Source organism: Rhea americana, unplaced genomic scaffold, assembly GCF_003343005.1.
Source record: "Rhea americana isolate MKP2758 unplaced genomic scaffold, rheAme1 scaffold_16, whole genome shotgun sequence".
In the NCBI taxonomy this organism is placed as follows: domain Eukaryota; kingdom Metazoa; phylum Chordata; class Aves; order Rheiformes; family Rheidae; genus Rhea; species Rhea americana.
The window spans coordinates 5,378,799-5,401,533 of NW_028185705.1; the positions used below are offsets into that span (position 1 = coordinate 5,378,799).

Below are 22,735 nucleotides of genomic sequence, written 5' to 3' on the forward strand. Positions count from 1 at the left end.
GTAACCAACATCTATTTCACAACACCGTTCTGGACTTTAATTGCAGTGTAATATGGCTCTCTCTGTAGGTCCCCAAAGCGAAGGAAAAAAATCTGAAATGCAGAAAGGCTTATTTGCAGTCACAAATGGGAATCTGGAATAACTATGAAAAGCACACTGAAATAATTGTGTTTGACTGGAACAAAATTCTTGCAAAGTCCCCAAGGTAAGAGCACTTTTTATCTTTCGAATGACACTGAAGATTTGCTGTTCTGGTTAGCAACAATATCCATTTGAATTCAACAAAGAATGAAGGCTTGACATTTCTGAAAGCGGCAGCCCACGGGCACTGAAATGCCTAGGTGTCCCTCTCTACATTTGTCTGCCAAGTTTTTTTTTTTTCCTTTCTTTTCCTTCCGTCTATTTATATTGCTGGGCTGAAGACTATGTCCTGTGTACCTGCAAGATAAATTAAAGTCTTACCTACCTGCTAGTGTATACTGACATTGGTAGGCAGTGCTTTTAGCAGCCTTTTAGTTTGGATATAACTATGCTGATACTTTGTTGTGATACAGTTATTTCTGGACTAGAATGTAGTACAGACTGTAGAGTGTCTGTAAAACTGATGTAACTGGGAGCGCAGGAAGGACTCTGTGTACCTTTGTTAGTAACAAATTTGCTGTATTCCTAGCAATTGTCCACATCCGGGGCCTTGATGAAGGGGGCTGTCTCGCACATGTTTGAGCATATTCAGAACTGCAGCTTAAACAGAGTTTAAACAGAGTTACTGTTCTTGTGGATGGAGCAAAAAAACTAAGGCTGAATTCGGCTCTCAACAAACTGAGGTTCGATGGGTGTAACATGAGGAGGATTTGGGTGATGGAAGTATTTCCTAAAATGGTAGGTTGATTTCAAGGCCTACTGGGCAGTTTCCTTGGCCTAATATTAGATCAGCAGCAATAATACCATTTATGCTCATTTCATGGTGACACAATTCCATTAGCTGCACTAGCATTATGGGGCTCAGCTGAGTGTGAGATGAATTAGGCTGATGCTTGTTAGGTTAAGTGTAGCTGCTCTGAATTAGCCTGGAAACTCCACAGAAGAGGATACTTGAGGGTGAGGACAAGTGAAATCTCTATCATCTGGGCTTGATCCCTGCTTGTAGAACACAAATATACCRTTGTAAAAGAGCCTCAGTGTGTTTCTTCCAGTCCTGGTTTGTATGTGTCTAGTGTTGCAAATTGTTTGACTCAAAACAGAGGACCTTCTTAAAACAAAGAGAGGTCCCTTTTTTCCCTAAATCAGTCTTTTAAAAATTAGCAAATTTGTATTTATTTATTTTTCTTAACAATATGGTGAGTTATTTTTAGCAATATTTGTGAAGTTTTTAAACTTTATAGGCTTGAGTGAAGTCTACAAGGACAGCTATTTTTTTTCTCAAACATAACATAGTGTTTGTTACTGAAGTATATTTACAACAGGTTTTTGGCTTCTTAATTTTGGATATTACCAAGTGCATTTGTGAGTTATTTGGGCTTTAGCAACATTCCCACTAATACACGAAGAGAGGATGAAATTGTTTTGTGATGTGGGAAATGGAACATTAAGCAAGTGCTTTTAAATGAGAAAACATGAGATGTGTTTTGGTTTCATTTTAAATAGCTATCAGTTTAAAATAGCCAGCAGTTTAAAATGCTTCCCTGCCTTTGACAGTAGTCTATGGTGTGAGGGGTTTGTTTGTTCGTCTGTTTTTAACTATCAGGCTGTTTGGCCACTGATTAGCTGAACAGTCTCTGTGTATCTTGAAAGATACACAAATAAATTCTTTAGCAAATGCATAGAGGAATCAGAACTGAAATCTAGAGAGAAAAGAAGTTCTCGAAGGACTTTTGGTGCAAATGTGAATGCTTATGATTGGGTTTTCCAAATCCCAGCATGCTGATTAACTGCAGACTAAAGTCACTGCTATGAAAGTAGTATTTAGTTCAATTTATGCAAATCTATAAATTGCCTCTAATAAATTTGATGTATTCCTGCTTACAGCRTTTGTTGAAAGTCTAAAACATTACATCTAAGGGTTCAAGTGCATAATGCCCATTTATGTATCACACAAATAATAAATCATCATAACTGAGTTTAAGGAAATAATCAGATTACCTTTCTATATGATGAATGGCACAACATAAGCTATTGGGGGATTTAGTTGTAGATACGTGCAGCAAAATTACTGAGGATTTGTGGTCTTAATTCTAACACTAACATGAATAAGACTGACAACATCTGCCTTCCACAGAACAACTGTTTTCTGAAATGCAGTTGTTCTCACACCCTGGCAGAGTAGCAAGTCCTTGCATGGTTGACTGGGGCCAGGGTTTCAGGAGTGTTTAACCCCAAACAAACCCATTGATCTCCAGAAAAGGTAGCAGATGCTATGTGCCAGGGAGATCTAGTCATTTCATGTACATGTCTACCTGGCAGTTGGTAGCTTTAGCAAATCTGTTCTGAGATGTATTAAGTGACAAGGACACTTTTCTGTGATGTGTGTATAAATTAGAGGTAGGTACAGTTTAAAAATAGTAGCACAACTTATAAATACGTATGCTTAAGTTTGAGTGTAGATGGCTCTTAATCTTAAAAAATACCTGTTACGGAATTCTAGAAAGGCCTTACACTCTTAAAATGCTTTTAAGAATATGTATGCAGGGATAATGTGATGTGTGATAACCATTGCATTGTTTCCAACTATAAAACATGCTTAACAAAGAATTTTCCCACAAAGCTGTGAATCCAGTTTTGTCAATTTTGCTTTATAATAAGTCATCTTAGTTATTCTTCAGCTTTTTTCTACCCAGCGTCACTTTTGTGTTATTCCCTGCTCACATTGTTCTTTCACTCAACTGCTTCCTTTTCTGCCTCCAGGATGAGATTCTGTGCCAAATCAATGCTTCTATCTGACTGGCTCTTTCTGGTCTATGTGTTAATGGTCTGCTGTAAATTGTTGTCTGCCTCTAGCCACCAGCCCCGGGGGCACACAGGTAGGAGCTTTTAAACTCATTATGTGCTACTGAGACCAATTATACCACTTGCAGAATGTTAGAGCTCACTTTTTTAGCAGTGGATAATTGATGAGGCTGTTGACAGCATATTATAATCAGTACAATGGGTTAAAGATATAATAACAGCAAAAAAAGACTTATTGTAAAAATTTAATGGGGTTTTCTAGCAATTTTATGTAGTGAAGTTTGCCAGACAGTTTTTGGAGTGACTTCATAACTGCTAGGACTTTGGGATTTGTGTCCTTTTGCTTTATCCTTTTATCGCGTTACTCTGAAATGCATCTTTATCTTCCCCCTCTTAATCCAGTGGTTATTGAGAGACTTTACAATGGTGACATTGACTTTGGTGGGCAATAGATCAAAGTCCTAAGGCTACATGTGACAGTTCTTTCACTAAGTAACATAAATAYGGAACTGCAATTTATTTCACCTTGCAGTATGCCCCTTCTTTTCCTAGCCAACACAGTGAGGCAAACAGAAAGACATTTAAGTTAAGAGGATGCATTGTTCTAGCAAGGTGTCTGTACGGACCGCAATCTAGTATCTTCTTATAAGCAATGGAATAAGCTGAGTTGGCTTCCTGAAGACATGTCAGACTGAATCTGTGCTAGAACTATGCAGAGATCCAGCATGAGTCCACAAAGAAATATAGTTGTCCTAGTGCTAGTGCAAAGATACTAGTTCAGGTCCTAAAATAGCATAGCTGAATTAGCACTATACTGGACTCTCTCCAGTAGTTCCRTGTCTCTCTTGTACTGGGGAGCCCAGAGGTGGACATATTCCTCTTTATACTGCCACAAAACTGGAAACCTGGAGAATATCCTTCTGTAGCTTTTGTCATTCAGGGACAGGTCTTGCAAAAAGAAATGGTATTTTGTTCTTTTAAAGATCCACTTTGAGTGTGGACCTAAAAGGAAATACCTGTAACAAGGCAGTGGTGATCCTCCTTGTGGGCTTATATGATGACTGCTCATTACGTGTCATGGAAATTATGGCAATCTTTTTTTAACATAACATTTGAAAATGCTTGTGCATGCTTTGAATTGACACTAAGAATTCATTTCCCTATGTTAAAGAGATTGTAAAGAACAAACTTCTTGACAGTTAAGCAAGTTAGCTTATAGTGCTTTCTCTGGTAGGCTAAGGAAAGGTGTAATTAATGAGTACTGTGTTCTGTTTTTCATGATCAATTTGACCARATTATGGAGCTCTTTTTATAATAGACCTCCTTGAAACTAGATCCTTTGTGTACCTTGTAATACTTATGGTGTTAYACACTTTCCCAAAAATGACCTTCTCTCTCTCATGTGGGCACAGAAGTGGTCCCCATCTCCCTTTATGATCATTTCCATGTGCCAGATGCAGCAGTCACCCCATCTTTGATTTTTCCAGTTCCCTGTGTCTGGCATGTGGCATCTTAGTGCATTTGGACGGCCCTCATCAAGGGCTGCATTTCCCAGCCTTATGTCTTTCTTGCTATTTGACACAGCAAATAGATCGACCCCTTAATGTATGATAAATCTGTGATGTGAGCAAGACAATGCCCTATTCATCAAGAGAGCAAATAATTTAGTGTTTAACGTGTATCCTATTTCATGGAAAGCAAATAATTAATTTCATTTGATTACTACAGATTAGCATGTTCTTGGATGACAATTGAGATAAAATCTTTGCATTCAACAGAGAACTTTCAAATTTTTCCAGATAAAGTGTCCTGAAGCACAGTAGAGAGTAGAAGGATGAATTCAAGCTTTGATTTGACACAGAATTAGTCCCGTGTCCCTTATGTCAAGCATCTATAGCCTAACATGGATGTGTTGAGGGGATAAACATGTGCCTTTTATGAGATACGATGTATTTAGCTTGGGACACTTCAGAAGGATGAGATTTTTAAGAACATGCTGTGTCTGCCCATGAAAATCAGTGTGTTTCAAGTTATGTGCTTGGCATCACCAGTCTCCTTTGAAAAGCTGCTCACTTATTAAAGGTAAAAAAGTGTGTTAACCAAGAGCAGCCAATAGAATTTAAGCTGAAAAATGAGAATCGATTTTTATTGCCATTTTTATGGAGCCTAATCCAAGAAAAGACATGTATTGACTTCAATGTTGTCAGATGGCACCTGAAAGAGTAACATTTGACAGCTGTCTCTGCTGTACTCATGCACGAGCAGAAACTGGATCTTTAAGGATCCTATTGCTGAAAAGTAGGAGAAAGTGCCATTGAGTAATTCCTTTGACAAAAAGGATCTCTTCATTTTAGTAAAGCACAAGACAGGCCTGGTTCTTTCTTCTTTTATTCTGCAAAATATTCATCACCATCAAATAACTATTGGTGGAGAAAGACAATGTTCARTCTAGTGAGCCAGCCTTGCATTGCTTTGAAAAAAATATGATCTTGTGTCTAGCTTGGAGACCTTGACCTGATCTTTGTTCAAACAGTGTAATTGCTTTGACTGGCAGAGTTAACTAGGTAAATGATAGAAAGGGAGACGTTCCTTCTCACTATCATTAGATCACTAAAGACGCTGCTTAYGCAGATTATTCCAACAAGCTCCCTGCACATCCATGCAGAGAGGACAGTTCAGAACAGTCATCCAACTTTGGTGTTCCTAATTACCCTTTTGGAAAAGTTTGTCTTTTGCACTGACAATATCTGAGGGAAGCTCCTAGCTTACCATAGATATTTAAAACTGGGCTGTGTTTGGGGTTCCCAGAGATCCTAACTGATATCTGATATAACTGTCACTTGCATACTGTGCAGAATGAAGCAGTATTTTGTGTAGGAAAATATTCATTTCTTCYTCTTGGCTATAAGTCAAAATCCACAAATAACGAGGGATTAAACAGACATTTCCTCAGGTCACCTCAGGTAAAGCCTGGACTTGTAGACCATTAATTGCTGTAGCCAGCAGAGCAGCTTCTGTCATGACTTACCTGTGCAGCTTGGCTTTTTCGAGGCTGCTGTATTTTATTTTTTTTGTGATGATGTTCACCTGAAATGCTTCCAGCCTCTTTCTGCTTTCTGATTTTGGAGTGCATATTATCCTTAATGTGCCCTGAATCCATACATTTAATAAACATCTGCAGCTTAAAGCAGGGCCAAATTTTTTTCTGAATCTTGTTGCTAGGTTCATGTTTTCTCTGCACTTTTTGATTTCAAATGAAGACTTCAGTGGTAGCTCTAACGCCTGCTTGCTTCCTACAGCAGCAGCAGAATGATACAGAGCATAGAGATAAATCACTGTGTTTGAGTGCATTGGGACTSCTTGGTGATCCCCCCACCCCAAACCTAACAACAGCTGTAACACACTCACAAAGTAGATACTGCATTCCCTCTAGTAGTTAGTGAGGGAAGTGATAGCAGCCTATTACAGCTAAGATCTTGATGAGTTGTCAGAATGGGCTATGTTATCAGTAAAGCAGGCATCAAGTGAAGAAGTGGATGGCGCAGTTCATCTGAAGGACAAATAAGAGATTCAGTGATGCTGTTGGACTGGACTAGGCAGCTGAGTGTGTGAGCATAAATGAGGTTGGGAGCATCCCGGCGGAAGGTTGCTCCTTTGTGCACAAAATAGCAATTCATGTACTGAGGCAACCACCAGACATTCTTTTGGTCTGCAGCGCCCTCTGGTTCTGTTTTGCTACTCTGAATGTGAAATGTCACTGTCAACTGGAATTCAGACCTGTCTTCCTGGGTAGATCAGCAAAGGCAGGTGATACCTCTTGATCATGCTTTTGGTGYCAGGTGGTCTGGCAGCAGTTGGGGTTGTTCCCAACTTGCAGGTTTTCCCAGCTTTAAAGGCTTTGCAGGTGAAATCCTGTTCCTGCACAAGTCAGGGGAGAAATTCCCCTGAGCCAGGACTTCATCTATTTAAGTGAAGGTTGTGTGTCTGAAAGATGCAACTCTGTATTAGAAATAATGCTGCTTTCAGGGAAAAGGGCAAAAACACCAGACTTACGGTTCTCTTATTTTCATGTTGGAGTGTTATTTTTCCTAGTAGTGCTGTCAGGRTGCCATGGGCACAGTTCCCAGTTCCACCAGAGGGCCCTGCAAGGCCGTGAAAGGGGCTCCCAGTGCACAGCCACAGACAGGCACTGCATTTACTGTCTAATGATTTAAGTCATAACTGTGCATTTTACTAATTAGAATTATGAGTCCTTTGTATTTCCAAGGGTCAGACGTGGTTAGTGCACAATATGCTTTAGCCCTTTGTTCCACTTAACTCCTTTTATGTCTTAATGTTTTATTCATTGTGTTATTTATGTGTTTGATTATCCAGCTTCTAAGTACAGGGTAGGTACAATATACAGCCCTGGCTGTAATCTTTTCAAGTAACAAGATAGAGAAAGCCATTCAATTGAACAATAGGATCCCTTTAAGACAAAATAGAGCMGAGATCTCTACGTGAAGCTTGCTGGTATATTTATTTTTGAAAACGAAAAAGAAGAAAAAATACCTGTTCTTATTTTTTGTTAGTTTTATTCATTTTAAATTGTAATGGGAACTTGTTATATATAGGACAGATTTTGACAAAGACTTCRATTTGGATGCATAGGTATACTACCAGTAGGGAGCAATTCAGTGTTAATTTAGTCTTTTATAACATAAAACATAGCCCCTGGTATGATTTTCCATGATTGTGCGCTTTCRCTGCATGGAATATGATTGTATATAAAAAGATTTGTGTATTCCAGGGAGTCAGGGGAAAAAAGTTATAGATCAGCTGATGAATGTGTAAGTTTTGCATATCATATTTCATGATGTTCTAAAGGAAAAAATAAAGTTCTGTAACAAAAAGAARAGAAGATTTTGAAAGATGGAATTTCATTTAACACACAAATGGTCAAGTCCAGTCTATCAATCTGTATAGCATGAGGCTGAAATCAAGCTCTTTCCTGAATATCAAGGTGACTTTATTGTAAAACTATAGGGAAAAGCTTGTGAAAATACTGTCTTTATTTTATTAATTTTACTTTGACAGCATCTTTTTTTTTTATACAGCTACTATCTTCAATAAATGCTAATCTTTACATTCTGTTGACCAAAACTTAAACCAAGAAAGCTTTCTTTGCTCTTTGTCTTCTTTCTGTGCTTCTCCCAAACTTTGAACTTACAAAATATATTTTATATATATATATATATATAAATAAATATATATATATAAATATAAATATATATATATATATATAGCAAATGTGCTTGTGCTAATGTGGGAGAAAAAAAAGTAGTTGGATAAGTGAAAAACCAGCAAGAGGATGGAAAACATTTCATCCTCAGGGTTCATTTGTGTGAAGTGATGTCATGAAAGGCAGAACATGTTCTGCTCAGGAGCTCTGCTGTGGGTTTACCCAGAGGTCAACACGCTGAGTCCTCGGGAAGATGGATGCTTGAGTGATGAAAGCTATAGGAATAGCATTGCTTTTCAATGCCAATAGCACAGGAATATGAAAGACTTGTGTTGTATTCCTGGCTTCTAGAATGATTAAAAGAATCGCCTAAGATGAAATCCTGTCCCCACTGAAGGGGGAGTTTGTGATTCTTCTGTGATTTCGTTTCCAGCCTGCTCGTGGTATGTCATATGGTTTTTGATCCCAGCAGAAAAGTTAGACTTCATAGTTAGGATTTTATTAGCACTTGAGCCAGTCATTCTTATAGAATTCATTATTCAGTGTTTTGCAAATCACTGCCATTTTGAGGGATCGAAATTGCTTTAGGGCTTGTTCTGTTATTGATCGACGTGTATGTGCCTACTTCATGGGCTGCAGTGCCACAGCCTTACAATTACATTAATTGTAATAGCAGCAGAGCCTATCCTAAACTTAAGAGTTCAGTTTTATTGTAATTGTAAGGCCTTGTGCTACTAGAGAGTTTTATCTCAAATGGATGGCTGCACAGGCTTAAATAAAAGTCCATGGAAAATGATACCAGTTTCTGTTAATTTCAGGATTTATGCTTTGTGTTTATATCTATGCTGTCAGGTGAAGAGTAATTTGGAAGAAGGTTACGACATGCTGATCTTCCATACTGGCTCTTTTCATCCATGTTTCTGGGTGTAGATGRGTACAAAATAGTCACCTTATATTTAAGAGTGAGAAATCAGTTGTTGGACTTGGCTGTAGCATGCTTGGCCCTACCTGTGCCTGGTCCCCTTGTGAAGAGGAGCTCGGCCCTGTTTYCATGCCAAGCATGGCATTTTCCCCTGCCAGAGAGCCTGGACTTGAAGCTGCCACTCAGTGTTAATCTGAAAGTCTACAGTGTGGATGTGTCTGGTTTTAAGGACATGTTTGGGCAAACATTTCTTCTCAGAAAACAGGAAGTGATTAATTAATAGTGAAAGAACTTGCGGATGTGTGTTTTTCTTTTTTTTTTTTTAACTAACATTTAAGGTTTTTTGCTGGAGGAGCACCTCCAAATTGCTGCCACTAGCTATGATGCAGCTGTCTGTTTTTCAGTGTTTGGCAACATTCTTGCATTCTTTCAGGAAAGTGACAACTGGTAGAGGACAATGGATTCTAAATCGGGAGATTAAAGATGTCTTGTAGGGTTCGGCAGGGTAATCTCTTCTCATCAGACTGGAAATGTTATCCATCAGTGCAAGAGTGGAAGCTACATCTGACATGTATTATCTTCCAGGGTGGCAATCTTTAACAATACCCCCTTCAAATAACAGAAGTTATGAGCAGAAAATTATAGGATCAACATTTCTATTGCTTAATTTTAACCTGCCTTTCTCTCTCTTCCCCCCCCCTTTATTTTCACTTTTGTTTCCCTGATAGGCATCATCTGTACGGCTTTCAGTCCAGTGATGGTCTGATGGTCATTATTCTTTTGCCTTTGGTAGCATTTTAAGAGATAATGACCAGATCAGTGTAAGGCAGGTTTTCTTTGAGCTTTATTAAGTGCTCGCATCTTCCCAGTAACAATTCTTCCCATTAGTTTTACACCTGTGTTTCCTGAAAGTAGCATCCTTAGATAGAGTATTTTGGAATAAACAGCTTTCTTTGACTTTCCTTTTGTACAAATTGTTGTAAACTAGCTGACTGTTACACTTCCAGAGTGRAACATCATGGTCTGTATGTAACAGATAGTGACARCGTTAACAGATGTTTATAGATTGTTGTCAGTAGCTGATTTTGTTTTATGTTGTTTGTTGATACCTRATTAGCAAAAGTGAATTTAATTTAAATTTATAAGGGTGGTCTTTTCCTTGCATCTCATTGCCAGGTGTATACTGGTTGAGTGATAAAGCTTAGAGCATCTCTTCTGCTTTGTGTATCCTTTCTTTACATGTTTCTTCTTCCCCAGGAGATTATGGTCTTACATAAGAGGAAATAGAATATGACAGAGAGCACACCAACCTTCCTCCTTCACACTGGCCCAGACAGGAAGATGAGGGGATAGGAGGGATCTAAGGTAGTTTCAGCCTGCTTGGTTAGAACACAAGTGTCTGTCTTTCACCTTTTACACTGTCTGTTGCTGAAGAACAGTATCCAAGTGCCCCATTTATAGCTATGATCTTTGAAAGATAATGACTGGATTCAGTGCTTTTTCTGATCCAATCCACAGCACAGCTAAAGACAAAATCTCTTGAAAAAGAGCATGGAAAAATCTGTTTACCTGAGGAATCCTATTCCTAAGTATCCCTGGACTACCTTTTAAAAAAGTATAATTTACTGAAAGTATGAAAATCAAATCTAAGTATAATTTGAACATAGTGCAAACAATGTCAGTTGGTGTAAATCACCCCAGCAGTATGAATGTCTGGCCCAAATTTTTGCTATGCTAATGGTCACTGTTGATCCGGTCCTTTAGGCAGGTTCTGATAGTCTGCCATTAGGAAAAGCAAAGCAAAAACTTAAAATTGAAACTTCAATCTAAAATCTGAATACCTAAAACTTCACCTGAAACAGTTGGAACATAGAAGGAGGTCACTACTGTTTTCTGGTTGCACCCTATTGGAGTTAGGGTGCTAACATCTTAACACTGAAGTATTAATTTTTTTTGAGATTTTTATTTCCAATGTTTTTAAATGCATCTTGTTTAAAAAATAGTGATAAAAAAAGAAAATTGTTTGCACTGGAAGCTCCATTTTAGGACAGTCAGTTTCTTGAGGGCATGTCTAAATAAGCTGTCTGTTATGGAGAGTGCCAACTCTACATTAGAGTTTAGTAATTTCTTTGCATTGTTCAGATTTTGTATTTTTATTTTTAAAATTTCAGAAATGGTGAGGGAAGAACATAATGGGTTATACTGCCAGCCCTATGCGCGCGCTCTCTCTCTCTCTCTCTATATATATATATATATATATTTTGGTCCAAATCACAGAGGAAAGAGTACTGGGTTGGCATTTCATCTGAAAATACACACAGGTGTGTGATTTCAGGTTCCACCCGCACTTCCCCCTCCCCTCTTCTTTACAGGAAATACAAAAAGCACAAATTAGTGCCAACATCCTCTGGAAAAGGAGTAGGATTGCTGGCCTCAGCAAAATGCAGTTTAGTACAAGAGCTGCCACAGTCCCCAAACAGGGAGCCAAAGATAATTAGTCTGCATCTGACAAATAGGTCTGCTGTGCTAATGTCAAGAAATGGCCTTTTATCAGACTGTATCGCATGGYAGTTTGTGCCAAGTTAGAGAGCAAGGAGAGTTTACTATAAAAATACGTCCTCTTCTGGGAGAGCAAATCTAGCCCAACAGTGATTGTGGAAAGCATTTTCCTAACCCTCTYCCAAGGAACAAGGGGTTCAGATTATCTGAGTTCTGGATCAGAACCAAGGCTTGAATAGCCCCTTCCTGCCCCCAAATCATTTCCATTTTTCTTTCAGCTGTAGCAACAACAGCATCAGAAGAGTATTAAAAAAAAAAAAAAGTATGGTTGCAGTGTGATCAGTTTACAAGAGGGTTAAAGGTGATCTAGTCTCCTGTATTGTCTCAATGAAAGTGTTTGTCCCAACTGCTTCAGTCTAAATAAACAGCAGTGTGCTGGAGTAACTCTACTCTGGCAACTAGTCACGGAAATCAAAGCAATACAAGGTGTTTGTCAAGTAGAAAATGACATGCTTTACAAATGTAGTGTGATTATTCTCATTTAACAGATGGGGGGCTGAAACACATATGTCCATGGTGAATATTTCCAGGTCTTAGGAACAAATTAGACTCAGTTGCAGGACAGTGCCAGAAGTTATATTTAGGTTGCCTCATCTGGGGTTTGGTGGCTGGGCTACTATTTATGCACACAGAGCAGTACTTACGTGCCATCATTGCACTGTGCTGGCCAGTACAGTGAAGGTATACACATATCAAAGCTGACAAGGAACCAGTAAGCTCCTTCCCAAAATTATTTCCAGTATTTCCTAAGCCTCAGTCCATTAGCTAAGTTGGTCAAAAGGTCATGAAAAGAAATGACATTTTTTGAAATATTGTTAGCATTTTGCAATGAATGCTAACTGTTTTACAGTCAATTACATTTTGCTCAGTATATTTTATTATGGGACACAGGGGCTCTCAAAATGAGATCTGTTAAATAATAAATAGTATTAGCAAGGTCATTTCCTGACTGAGAAAAAAACTGCATGCTGTGAAATGATGAATTCAGTTAGGGGACAAGCAAAGAAAAGATGCATATTTTGTAGCAGCCTCAGCAGATGGTTGTAGTGAGACAATGGATACTGTTAATTGCCACTGCTCTCATATTCGCATATTCATGGCGGGCTGTTTTGCTGCTGAGTGTGGGGCAGAGAAGGTAGTGGAGTCTTTCCTTTTCTAGACTATTGATGGAGCAATRATTCAACCACTATGTGCCAACAAGGTGACATTTGCCTCATTCAGAATTCAGTGTGAGGGCTGGGCAACTCCAAATCCCACTCTGAGTCTTAAAACTAGTCTTGAGAGGTAGTTTGTGCTGATCATGGCAGAGAAGGGTAGGACCCCCCGCCCCATGCCCCCCCCCTCAGGATTGTCAGAACTGCTTCATCCTAAAGCTGAACAATACCAGCTGACGGTGGGGGGAGTAGGGAGAGGAAGCTTTGCTGTACGCTGCTCACATCCCCTGTGGGAGGTACAGTGTGTGACACTTAGGTAACAGGACTGTATCTCTCCACTTTCCACATAGGAAGCCAGAACACCAGGGCCCCTTGGACTTGGATCCTCTAGCARTTGTGATGACTTAGGTAGCACTAGTCTCAGGAGCTGCCAGCAGCGCTCTTTGATGCTGCCCTGTTGAATTGACTGGACTATAAGATTGCTCTTCAGGGACCAGATCAGTACAGTTCCCCCCTCACCATTTGGCCAGCCACAGTGCTAGAAACCTTAAAGACATAACAAGGTCCTAAGGGAGAACTAAGATGTGTAACATTCTGGTTCATGCAGAACAGTAAACAGATTTTTGTGCCCCATCCATTGTCCCTTGTAAAGCTGGAGTGACTGCTTAGTTAAAGAATGAGATGACAGACTGAAATGCAGAACAAAGATGCTTCTGGTCTGTGCTGGAGCTAATGCACAGCACAAGAACCATGAAGGGAAGAAGCTGATTGTTGGAATTGCCTGAATGCTCTGCTATGTTTAGAGTCCTCTTTATTACCGTATGAATATATGTTTTAGATCTTTATTGCATTTTGTGTTTATGCATTTCTTAAATATCGTATCTTTTCCTTTATTCTTTTTTTCTGTATCTGATTGAAAGTCAATAAGTAGTAAACCTTTTTTTTAAAAAAAGATCGTTAATGCTATAGCATAGTGTAAATAAAGCATTAAGCAAAAAATAAAAATTAAAAAGAAAGGGTATAAAATGAGGATAAATTCTGTACTTCAATAAAAATAGCAGTGTATAAACAGCAACATCCAGTTACAAAGTGCTCTCTGGGGCAATGAGAAATGCTTGTTATTTTTTGCATAAATTTGATGACTTAAGCTATCCACTCTGTGTAAGGAAGGTAATGTCAGGCTGATTGATAGAGTGAACAGGGCATGACAGTCTTCAAGGAAGAAGAAAGGCAGAAATCATTTTCAGTGGAGACAGGATCTCATGATGCTGTTGAGCACTTGATAAGCTAACTGAAATTCAGAAATCACATTTGAATTACTTGGTGATGAAATGGCGGGAGATAAATAGGTCTATACTAGTGATTATATACCCTCTTGACTGGAATCAGAGATTTCTATTTCTCTTCCTCAGTTAATTCTGCTGTCCTGTTTCCGAACAAGTCTTAGCTTGAAACATGGTTAAGCAGTAACCTGATGGAAATGTGCATGGGCTGAGATTATTCTTCATGTTCCATGTGAYGCCGGTCTTCTCTGTGTAATATTTTTATGGGTGTGTAAATTACTAGTATGTTAATGTTACAGATCCATTACTTTAACAGGTAGATGGGCTTTTGTGTTTTGGTAAAGAGTCAAATCAAGGACATCTGTTTGCTGACAAAACATAACTATCTTAACATTATTTTTTCTGGAATTAAACATTGAGAGGATTCTGGGCCTGGTGTCCTGCTCACAGAGAGCTGGACTAGACATATGGCAGAAAATAAGGGCAGTTTTTCTTGGAATATTCCTACAGAAAGCTGGCTTTGGTGCCTGCTGGAATGTATAGTAAGTAAATACAGTGTGGCTCTTAAATTTTGCTAATGTTTCTGGGAAAACATTATTTGTAGCACCCAGGACTTGCTGGAGAGTTGAAGGCTTCTAGTTGTATCCCTGCTTTTTAGGAAAGGATAACTGTACAAGGAGGATAACACATCAATCTTTCTACCTGCTGTAAAAATTCCAAGACAACTGAAGAATTACATTGATGTGAATAAGCCCTCCATATTCAAAAGCAATTCTTCCGTTTTGTTGATGGTGTAGTTGAATGCCAGTGCTGGTAAATGGTGTTTACTCATTTTTCCTTTGTGCCACAGTTTACCTGATTTCTCACATATGCCAAAAAAGGACACTTTATCCTGTTGATTTTTGGCCACTCCACTGTAAGTGTTGTTTGGGAAAACTCTGTGCAGTCCTGTTAGATGCTTGATGTCCAATGATAATTTCAGATTACTAGTAGTAGTTTTACAGGAAATACTATGAAGATAATAAAAGTGTTGATTCAGAGGAAGAACTGTTGGTCTCAGCAGCACCTAATAATTTCAGAAAGCAGAGTGGATATTGTGCAACTGGACAGAGGAGGAAAGGTCTGTTTTATTTTTAAATTTTCTTACTTTTCTCCCCTCTCTCCTAGTCYTAAGTCAGTCCACTTCCCTTTGCCGCCTAGTTTGCTTGATTTGCTGGAGACGTTTTTGCCTGTTGCTATCTTGCTGTAAGGTGCAATTAGCATCAGAAACTTATCTTCTTCATAAATTGCTCTGTAGACTGTATCCTGACATCTTGAGTTGACTTTAAAATGTTGTCACTCCTTCTGTTCCAACATCTACAAGTAATGATATTGATAATGAAAATGTAAGGATATCACTTACCAGTTCTGAGGCCCTCAGTTATCTATGAAGGAATGCTAAGTAGATAGCAGAGTATCAAATCAACTCTTTCATTTTGCTCTACACAKCTATACTTGGAGTTTCCAAGGACTGAAAAAATGAGAGATGAACTTTTAAGAACAGATTTAACAAGATATTTATATACCTATTGCTGCAGTAGCTAGTAGCTTTTTTCAAATGTATGCAAGCAGGGTGGTTGCTGAACTTCCATTTGTAGAAGTTGAAGTTTGTAGCTATGAAGACTTGAAAGTCATGATAGCATGAGCCAACATCCTGCATGTTTTAAAGCTCTGTCCAACTATCCCTCTGCAGCTCCAGCACCTGGAGCTAACAGCTGTGGGATCAAAACAGAGCAAGTCTGTAGAGTAATTTCACAGGCAGCACTGAGACTGAGCCAGAGTTACAGAGTGCCCCTTCTGTCCTTACGCAGTAGGTGCACATTGTTACAAGAGTTCCTCCTTCAGTACCTGTTTTGTTTTACTTTCTGAAAACTTTTATTTTGGCGCATATTGCAAGCAAGATGCAGAATAATTATCAGTTTGATACTGACCCAAACTCGGCCCTTGTTAGCCATCTATCTTTAAGCTTTCTACTCAACCTCCCCACTGGATGGCAGCAGCAGAACACAGCCATACAGTCTTTGTCCAAGTAACTAGTGGGACTGCCCAAGCTAGAACATATTCTTCCAGCTTCCATGTGACTTTCTTTCTACTTAATCTTCTGTTGTTTGCTTCTCTGCATTCAGGGGAGGCACAACTAGGTTTCCCCTTCTTGCTATGTCTAAGAATGCAAATTTCTGTATTTGCTTTTAAAAGAGCCAGAGGGCTGAATCAGCCAGTGCATTGGTGATGTCCCTGTGTGTTTGGCATGGGTCAGAGTGCTGCAATGGCCAGCCCCAGCCCACTGAATATCAGTAATAACTTTACTTGAAAAAGGAACTGACATTGTACGTGAACATTTTCCTTCCATTTTTTATTAGGCTGTATCAACAGCAATTAAAACAGGCAAGTGTTTACTGCCAGATAACTTGAATAAATAATTTAATTTCCCACTGTTTAAAAACTGATCTTCATCTTAGCAGGCTTTGTAATTAGATTTGACCTTGAGCAATCCCATAGTCTTCATATTACTTGAAGCAATATCTGAATTTCTGAGATAGTAAAATGTAGAGCATATTACTTAAGATTTGTTAAAAAAAAAATGTTGCATTGTGCCTTTATAATATAACATGCTTCTTAACAAAATATTTTGATTTATTCTGAGTGTTTGGACCTACAGTGCTTTATATAAATGAGTCAGCATTTAAATGAGGTCCAGCTAGTCTCTGAGGCTAACAGTCCATTAGGATGAAAGTGTGAGCAGTTTACCTCAGTGTTGGTGCAATATGTTCCATCTATTTGTCTGCAGTATGTACAATAAAAGAAGAGAGATTTGTATAGTTAAGGCTTTCTCTGCAGTGTGGAAGTCCCACAGAAATTAAAACTCTAATGACAGTGACATTTTTGGGTATCTAGGTGAAGACTGAGCTTCAGCAGAAGAGCTTTCTTATTCTTTACCTTCTGATCTCTTGCAACTGAATCTTGAGATTTGATATTATTTTTGKTTTTTTTTATTCTTGATTACTTTGTAATCAAGGATGACAGCAATATGAATTTTGCAAATACACACTTGCTTTCTTTGGAGGTGGTTCCAGATTTAAGGGGACATAATTGTCTTTATCAGAGGGGGCTAAATATAGTATTAGGTAGGTAGAGTACAGATAGTGCTGTTTGTTACAAGTGYGAAATAAGAGTTCAAAACACAGACTGTCTTTCCCCAGGGAAGCAGGGCCTATAAAAGTAGTAGCAATGATCCTCAGGGACTGGAGAGTTAACTGTAATTCCACAGTAGTTCCTTCTGGATATGTAGAGGATATTTAATCCCAAACTAGGTCCTAGTAGTGATGTTATGTATATGGAGATAATAAAGTAAGGAAAATGATTATATGGGGAAAAATTCAAGCTTGTAGATGGTATAGGCTTGATYTTGTTTTGGCCCTCAATCTCAGAACAAAACAAGATTTTGGCAACTTGTTCACCACTTTCTGAACCTGCTCACAGATACAGTGATACAAACCTATTTGAAACTTACAAACTCAAGCCATGTGCACTGGCAGAATGTATTTTCTGATGCTGTGCTGTTGGAAATTGGGACTGTTTCATTAATAGGTTTGTCAGAGCTGTTGGACTCTGCCACTTAGCTTATCAACCCAAAGGAAAAATCTCTTTGAAGGAGGATTTTTTAGGAATAAAGAGATCTCTTAATTATGGTTAATTGTTTCATTCAGAGAAGGTAACTGGTTAACATTATTAATCTAGCTCTGTGATTGATCCTTTGGGAACGGTGCTGTGTAGACCCCAGGTGATAGATGACGAAAGATCCATGGAAAGGATAGAGCATCTCTAGCTGGCAGACACACATAATGATCCATGTGAAACAGGGGAGTTTAAAGGGAACTTGAGAATTTTAAGGGCACAAAATAGATGTATACAGGGATTCTTTCCTGTGCTTTCATTAGGAGATGATACAGTATAATCAAAAGAGATGATATATGTAGTTGCAATAGTTATGTGAAAGCGCTGCTGTTAAATAGGGTCCCTATGTTGGTGTCTTGTTCTAAGTATGGAGGTTAGGTGCAAGTGGGAAGAAAAATGCTTTTGGTTTTGTCCTGTACAGATTCTTCCTTCTCTTTAGTTAGCCTATTCCATCACAGTTTGCTCTTGTGTACTATGATACTTGTCAATCTAATAGTCCAACATTTTCAGAATTAATTAGGAAATGCTTCAGAGTAAATGGAACTAGGCCTATTGCAGAGAGCAAGAGATGACTGAGACTTGCTTTGTTTAGTGAGGCAGCTAAATTCTTTGTTTTCTAGAATGGGAAGCAAGTGTATGTCTTGCATTTCAAACACCTTTTAACCCTGAAGGAATAAAGTTCCTTAAGGAGCAAGACATATACAGTCTCTCTGAATGTCTCTGACTCCCTGAAATTTTTTTTGGCTTCCTGGGCCAAGTCCAACCAAATTAATATCTTAAAAGTATTAGGATTTCTAGGAATTYGAGGAAAACCAGCAATAATGTAAATTATTGTCCCCACTAAGAGAAAAGCTGCAGTATAATCATGAAGGTTACCTGTCTGGTGTGTCCTGGCAACCAGCTTGTTAATATTTATCTATGCTGCAACCAGCTCTAGCATTATTGCAGGTAAGGAGCAGAGAAGATGCTTGAGCATTGTGAGGTGGAAGAGAATGGGAGTTACGAGTGATGTGGGATTGGTACAGAGAGCAGACTTGTTGCCATGTGTGATTGTCATGGATGCAACTTCGATCACCGTGCAACAGTGCAGTCAGTGAAGGATTATTTCTTATCGTTGCCTCAAGAAGAGATTGTCCCTGGAGAAATTTGGTTTGTTTAATGTCAGAAAAATTGGTTCCTTCTGATGGAGGAAGACAGTGATGATTTGGATGCTGGTTTTCATGGTACTGCCACTGTAAGATGACCAGATGCAAGATTTTCTCTGGGGCTCTTTCATCTGGCCTGCAGTGGTAGAAAGGGGGATATAGGCATTACGTTAGCTTGTGTAATCCAGCAGCTGCATACAGAGCCAGCTGCCTTGTGGCCGTGAGCTGTAGCTTTTGTGTCAGTGCGGCCTATGATCCCAACCTTGGGGTCCATCCCTCCTGGCAGAGTCACTGCCGTTCTCACATGTGAGTGARAGGCTCACTGGAGAGTGATCAGCTGATGAAATCACTTGATCTCTGTTCTGTTAGGTTTTCTTTATTAGATGTCATCTGCTTGACGATTAACAACAACTTGTTTTTTTATGCTGGGCAGGAAAGGTTATTGATTTCAATGCTCCTGGCTCACTCATTAAACAGTTCTGAAAATCCTACCTGCTAAGTCTGACTCTTATTAGCCACTTCTGTTATGAGCAATGTCACTCCTCATTCTGACATGACAGGGAAACACCAGTGGAAGCTTGCCTATTGCATCTCTTTAATCTTGTTTTTTGTTCAGTGCCAAAGTTATCAAACATATTTAACAGTGTCCCATAAATAATTTCAAGTTGAGAATGCAATAATGATGGATGCATCTATTTAGCTGGCCAGATCAGGTAACTGCAATGCAATGCATTGCGGGGAAGGACTTGCTCTGAATTGCTTGCAGAGTCACTGCTTTGAGCTGGGGCAGCAAAAAGGAAATGTCTGCCATTGAAACCTGGAATGAGTCTAATTTGAGAAATCTTATAGATTTCTTTATGTAACAGTTCTAAGCAGTCTTGCCCCTAGTGACCTAATTATGTCACCTGCATGCTGCACGACTTCATGCTTAAGCACGACCGCCACAAGGCATGTGAGCTTTGTAGTGAAATTTACCGTAAATTGGATTTCATCTTCTCTTTATCCCTCTCAGTACAAGCTGCTGACTTCAACATTTTACCTAAGGTTGGAAGCTCCACTGATTTTTGTTTTTGTTTTTTTCCTTCCAAAAGGCCAAGGCTGCAATGATAAAACTCATTTGTCTTTTTAATCTTTGCCTTGTAATTAGAGCTAAGAGAGGCTGGAAAAAGATGCCAGGCAAGTAAGCTCTTTTTCTTTAAAAGCTCTCCGGGCACATAACTGAGTCTTGGGAGAGCTTTAAAGGAAAGCAGTAATGAAAATCCTGCAGAAAAGGAAAAATAGCCAACAAAATTAAGACTTAAGTGTGCTATTTTTATTCAGAGCTGGAGGAAAAAAAGGAAAAAAAGATTGCAGTACCCCCAGGTTTATTCTCAGATAAAACGTTTGAATTGCTAATTATTTTTAAACACTCTTTTTGTATGGATGAGTTTCTCTCTTTGTTTCTGCCCCACTGACTTCTCCATCACTGAGGTTTTAGGCAATTGAGGATGTTTTTATTTTATTTGGAACTTCTGGATTCAGTTTACATCAGCTTTGTCTGAAAATAATGATTTTTACTGTGAGATCAGTCATTTTCATGAAGTTTTGATWTTCTAGAAGGTAAAGCATGAAAACAGAAAAAAACAGCTTATTCAAATGCTAGGAATCCAATATTTGTGGAATTTAAGCATCTTATTTTAAAAATGTTTAAAAAGGAGGCACCTCTCACTCATAGAGAGTGTTGAGTTAGAAACAAAGCATAGTAACAGCCATCTTTGTAAAGGTGAGGAAGGTGATGGTGGTGCTGAGAGCGCCCAAATGGGAAAGGCTCAAATGATGATCTCTTGAGCTTCCTTGAGAAGCTGAAATATCAGTAGTGTCTTTGGGCAGGATTCAGCTGTTTTAAGTCAGTAAATCTCCACTGATAGAGCAATGCAAAGTGTCAGTCCTGCATGAATCTGCTAATTGGTTTGCTCTAGCACAAAAGGTTATTTTTTTCTATGAAATGTATATGCAAAATTTCCATTATTTGTTACCTTCAGGATGCTTCTAATGCCATTAATGCTGTGAGCTTCAAAGCATTCCTTTTGTCAACTGATCCTCTAAGAGTTAYAGGACTTCTGTGGGTTTTTTTTGTATTTACACAAAAAACATATTATTAAAGGCTAATTCGTAGAACTGAATTGATTATTTCTGAACATTTCACCAAAATGGTCAGAGRTGGTGCAGAGCTAAGCTGCCTTTTTCCTTGGCATATTATGCCATTTATGAGGCTTTTTACTTTTGTTGCTCATGTATGAGAAGGAACAAAAGCCTCATCTTGTACTGGCATTCCTGAGGACAAATAAAAAAAAAGGATATTTTTGAATAAGATTTCTCTTAAGAAAATAGCTACCCATCTAAAAAAATATCTTACCCTTTTTTTCTTTATATAAGTGTAATTGTTAGTCCTGTTAAGTAAGACATGTCCAGGTGAACATACTGAGCCTCAGATGGCATTGCTTAAAACTGGATTTTTTTTTCCCTCCCCTCTCATGGGGTCCTAAATGGTTACCTTTCCATCTTTACTGCCTTCTGCATTGGATGCACAAGATTGCAGAACTTTTTTGTTGTTGTCATTAATAAGTATCCTTTGGATTTTATGGAGTGAGTTTTTCTTTTGTATTATCTTGGGTTGCTTAATGAAGGCTGCTTTTTGCACTGTCTTAGCTGGAGGAGGAGGCTGAAGATCAAGCTGACATACCATCCGTTTGAAGAGAGAAGGATGTATAGTCAGTGGTTATTATTTGTGAGCTCAGTGATGAACAGCGTTTTTTTTTATCCCTATAAAACTAAATTTTGGAAAGTAGCAAAATCCTCCCTGATCCAGGATGTTCTCTAGCGTAGTACTTATCTCAGTGTTAAATGTTTCCAGTGATGTCAACAAAGTCAATGTGCTTGACTTTTCTGTTACCTGTGCCTCTATGCAGTCACTGCCCTGGTATAAACGCTATCATTTAGATGTTAGCAAGCAGCTGTAAAACTTTATTCCTTATTGCTCCCTTGTAACACTGTGCTATGATGCAGCTCAGCATGCAGATTTTTGAGTAAGGAGAGGCAATAGTTTTCAAAATAAACAAGTCCACTGGGTCACATTAACCTCTTTCAGTCTCTGTGTTAAATAATTAAAATAAACTAGGTAGTGTTTAACTATACATATTTAGAGGCTTACTGGAGGAGCTTATTAGTTCAGTATCCTAACACGGTCTTAAACCTTTCTGAGCTCCAGGATTCCTTATTAAATATTTACTGCATATTGCTGAAAAAGTCAAGATTTGCTTTATTTTTTTAGAGGCAATTGCTACTCTCAGAATTCTTTTAGGCCTTAAAATACTAGCCATCTATAAATAGTTTTCTCAAGTCGTCAGTTCTTGCCATCAGAGGAGTATTTTTTCACTTTATTTACACAGATCTTAATAATGCCCCAAGAATTAATAGTTGCAGAAGGCTTTCAGGTATCTGCTCTTCATCCCTGAAGTATTCTGTAGAACCTCTTCAAATACCTTTTTAAGCACTTGATTTGACAGCTGCTTCTTCAGATAGAAAGAAGATGCATGTCAGCTGCTGACTCTGCTTTCGAGGCATCAATGTATCTCTCCTTCTGTTTCCAAAACTGTCAAAAAGAAATTAGTTAATTGATGAGTATTTTTCTGTAGTAGCTGTGGAATAGTAATTATTAGTGACAGAGGACTGACTGTACAGGCACTAATACTGCGCATCAAAACTTTGAATTACTACATTTTGAAAAGAGAAGGYATTATCCTGCACTACTGTTA

The 22,735-nt window shown here is 38.6% G+C and overlaps 1 protein-coding gene across 7 annotated transcripts in view; it reads left to right on the forward strand.

Annotated features, from left to right (window-relative positions):
• TAFA4 (TAFA chemokine like family member 4) overlaps positions 1–22,735 on the forward strand; it is a 79,980-nt gene that overhangs the window by 26,497 nt on the left and 30,748 nt on the right. For all 7 annotated transcript variants that reach the window (XM_085300090.1, XM_085300093.1, XM_085300095.1 and 4 more), the window contains 2 exons: positions 69–205; positions 2,902–3,017. In XM_085300090.1, the coding sequence (XP_085156216.1) occupies positions 126–205; positions 2,902–3,017 (196 nt within the window). In that variant the 5' untranslated portion in view covers positions 69–125. The remainder of the gene's footprint in view (positions 1–68; positions 206–2,901; positions 3,018–22,735) is intronic.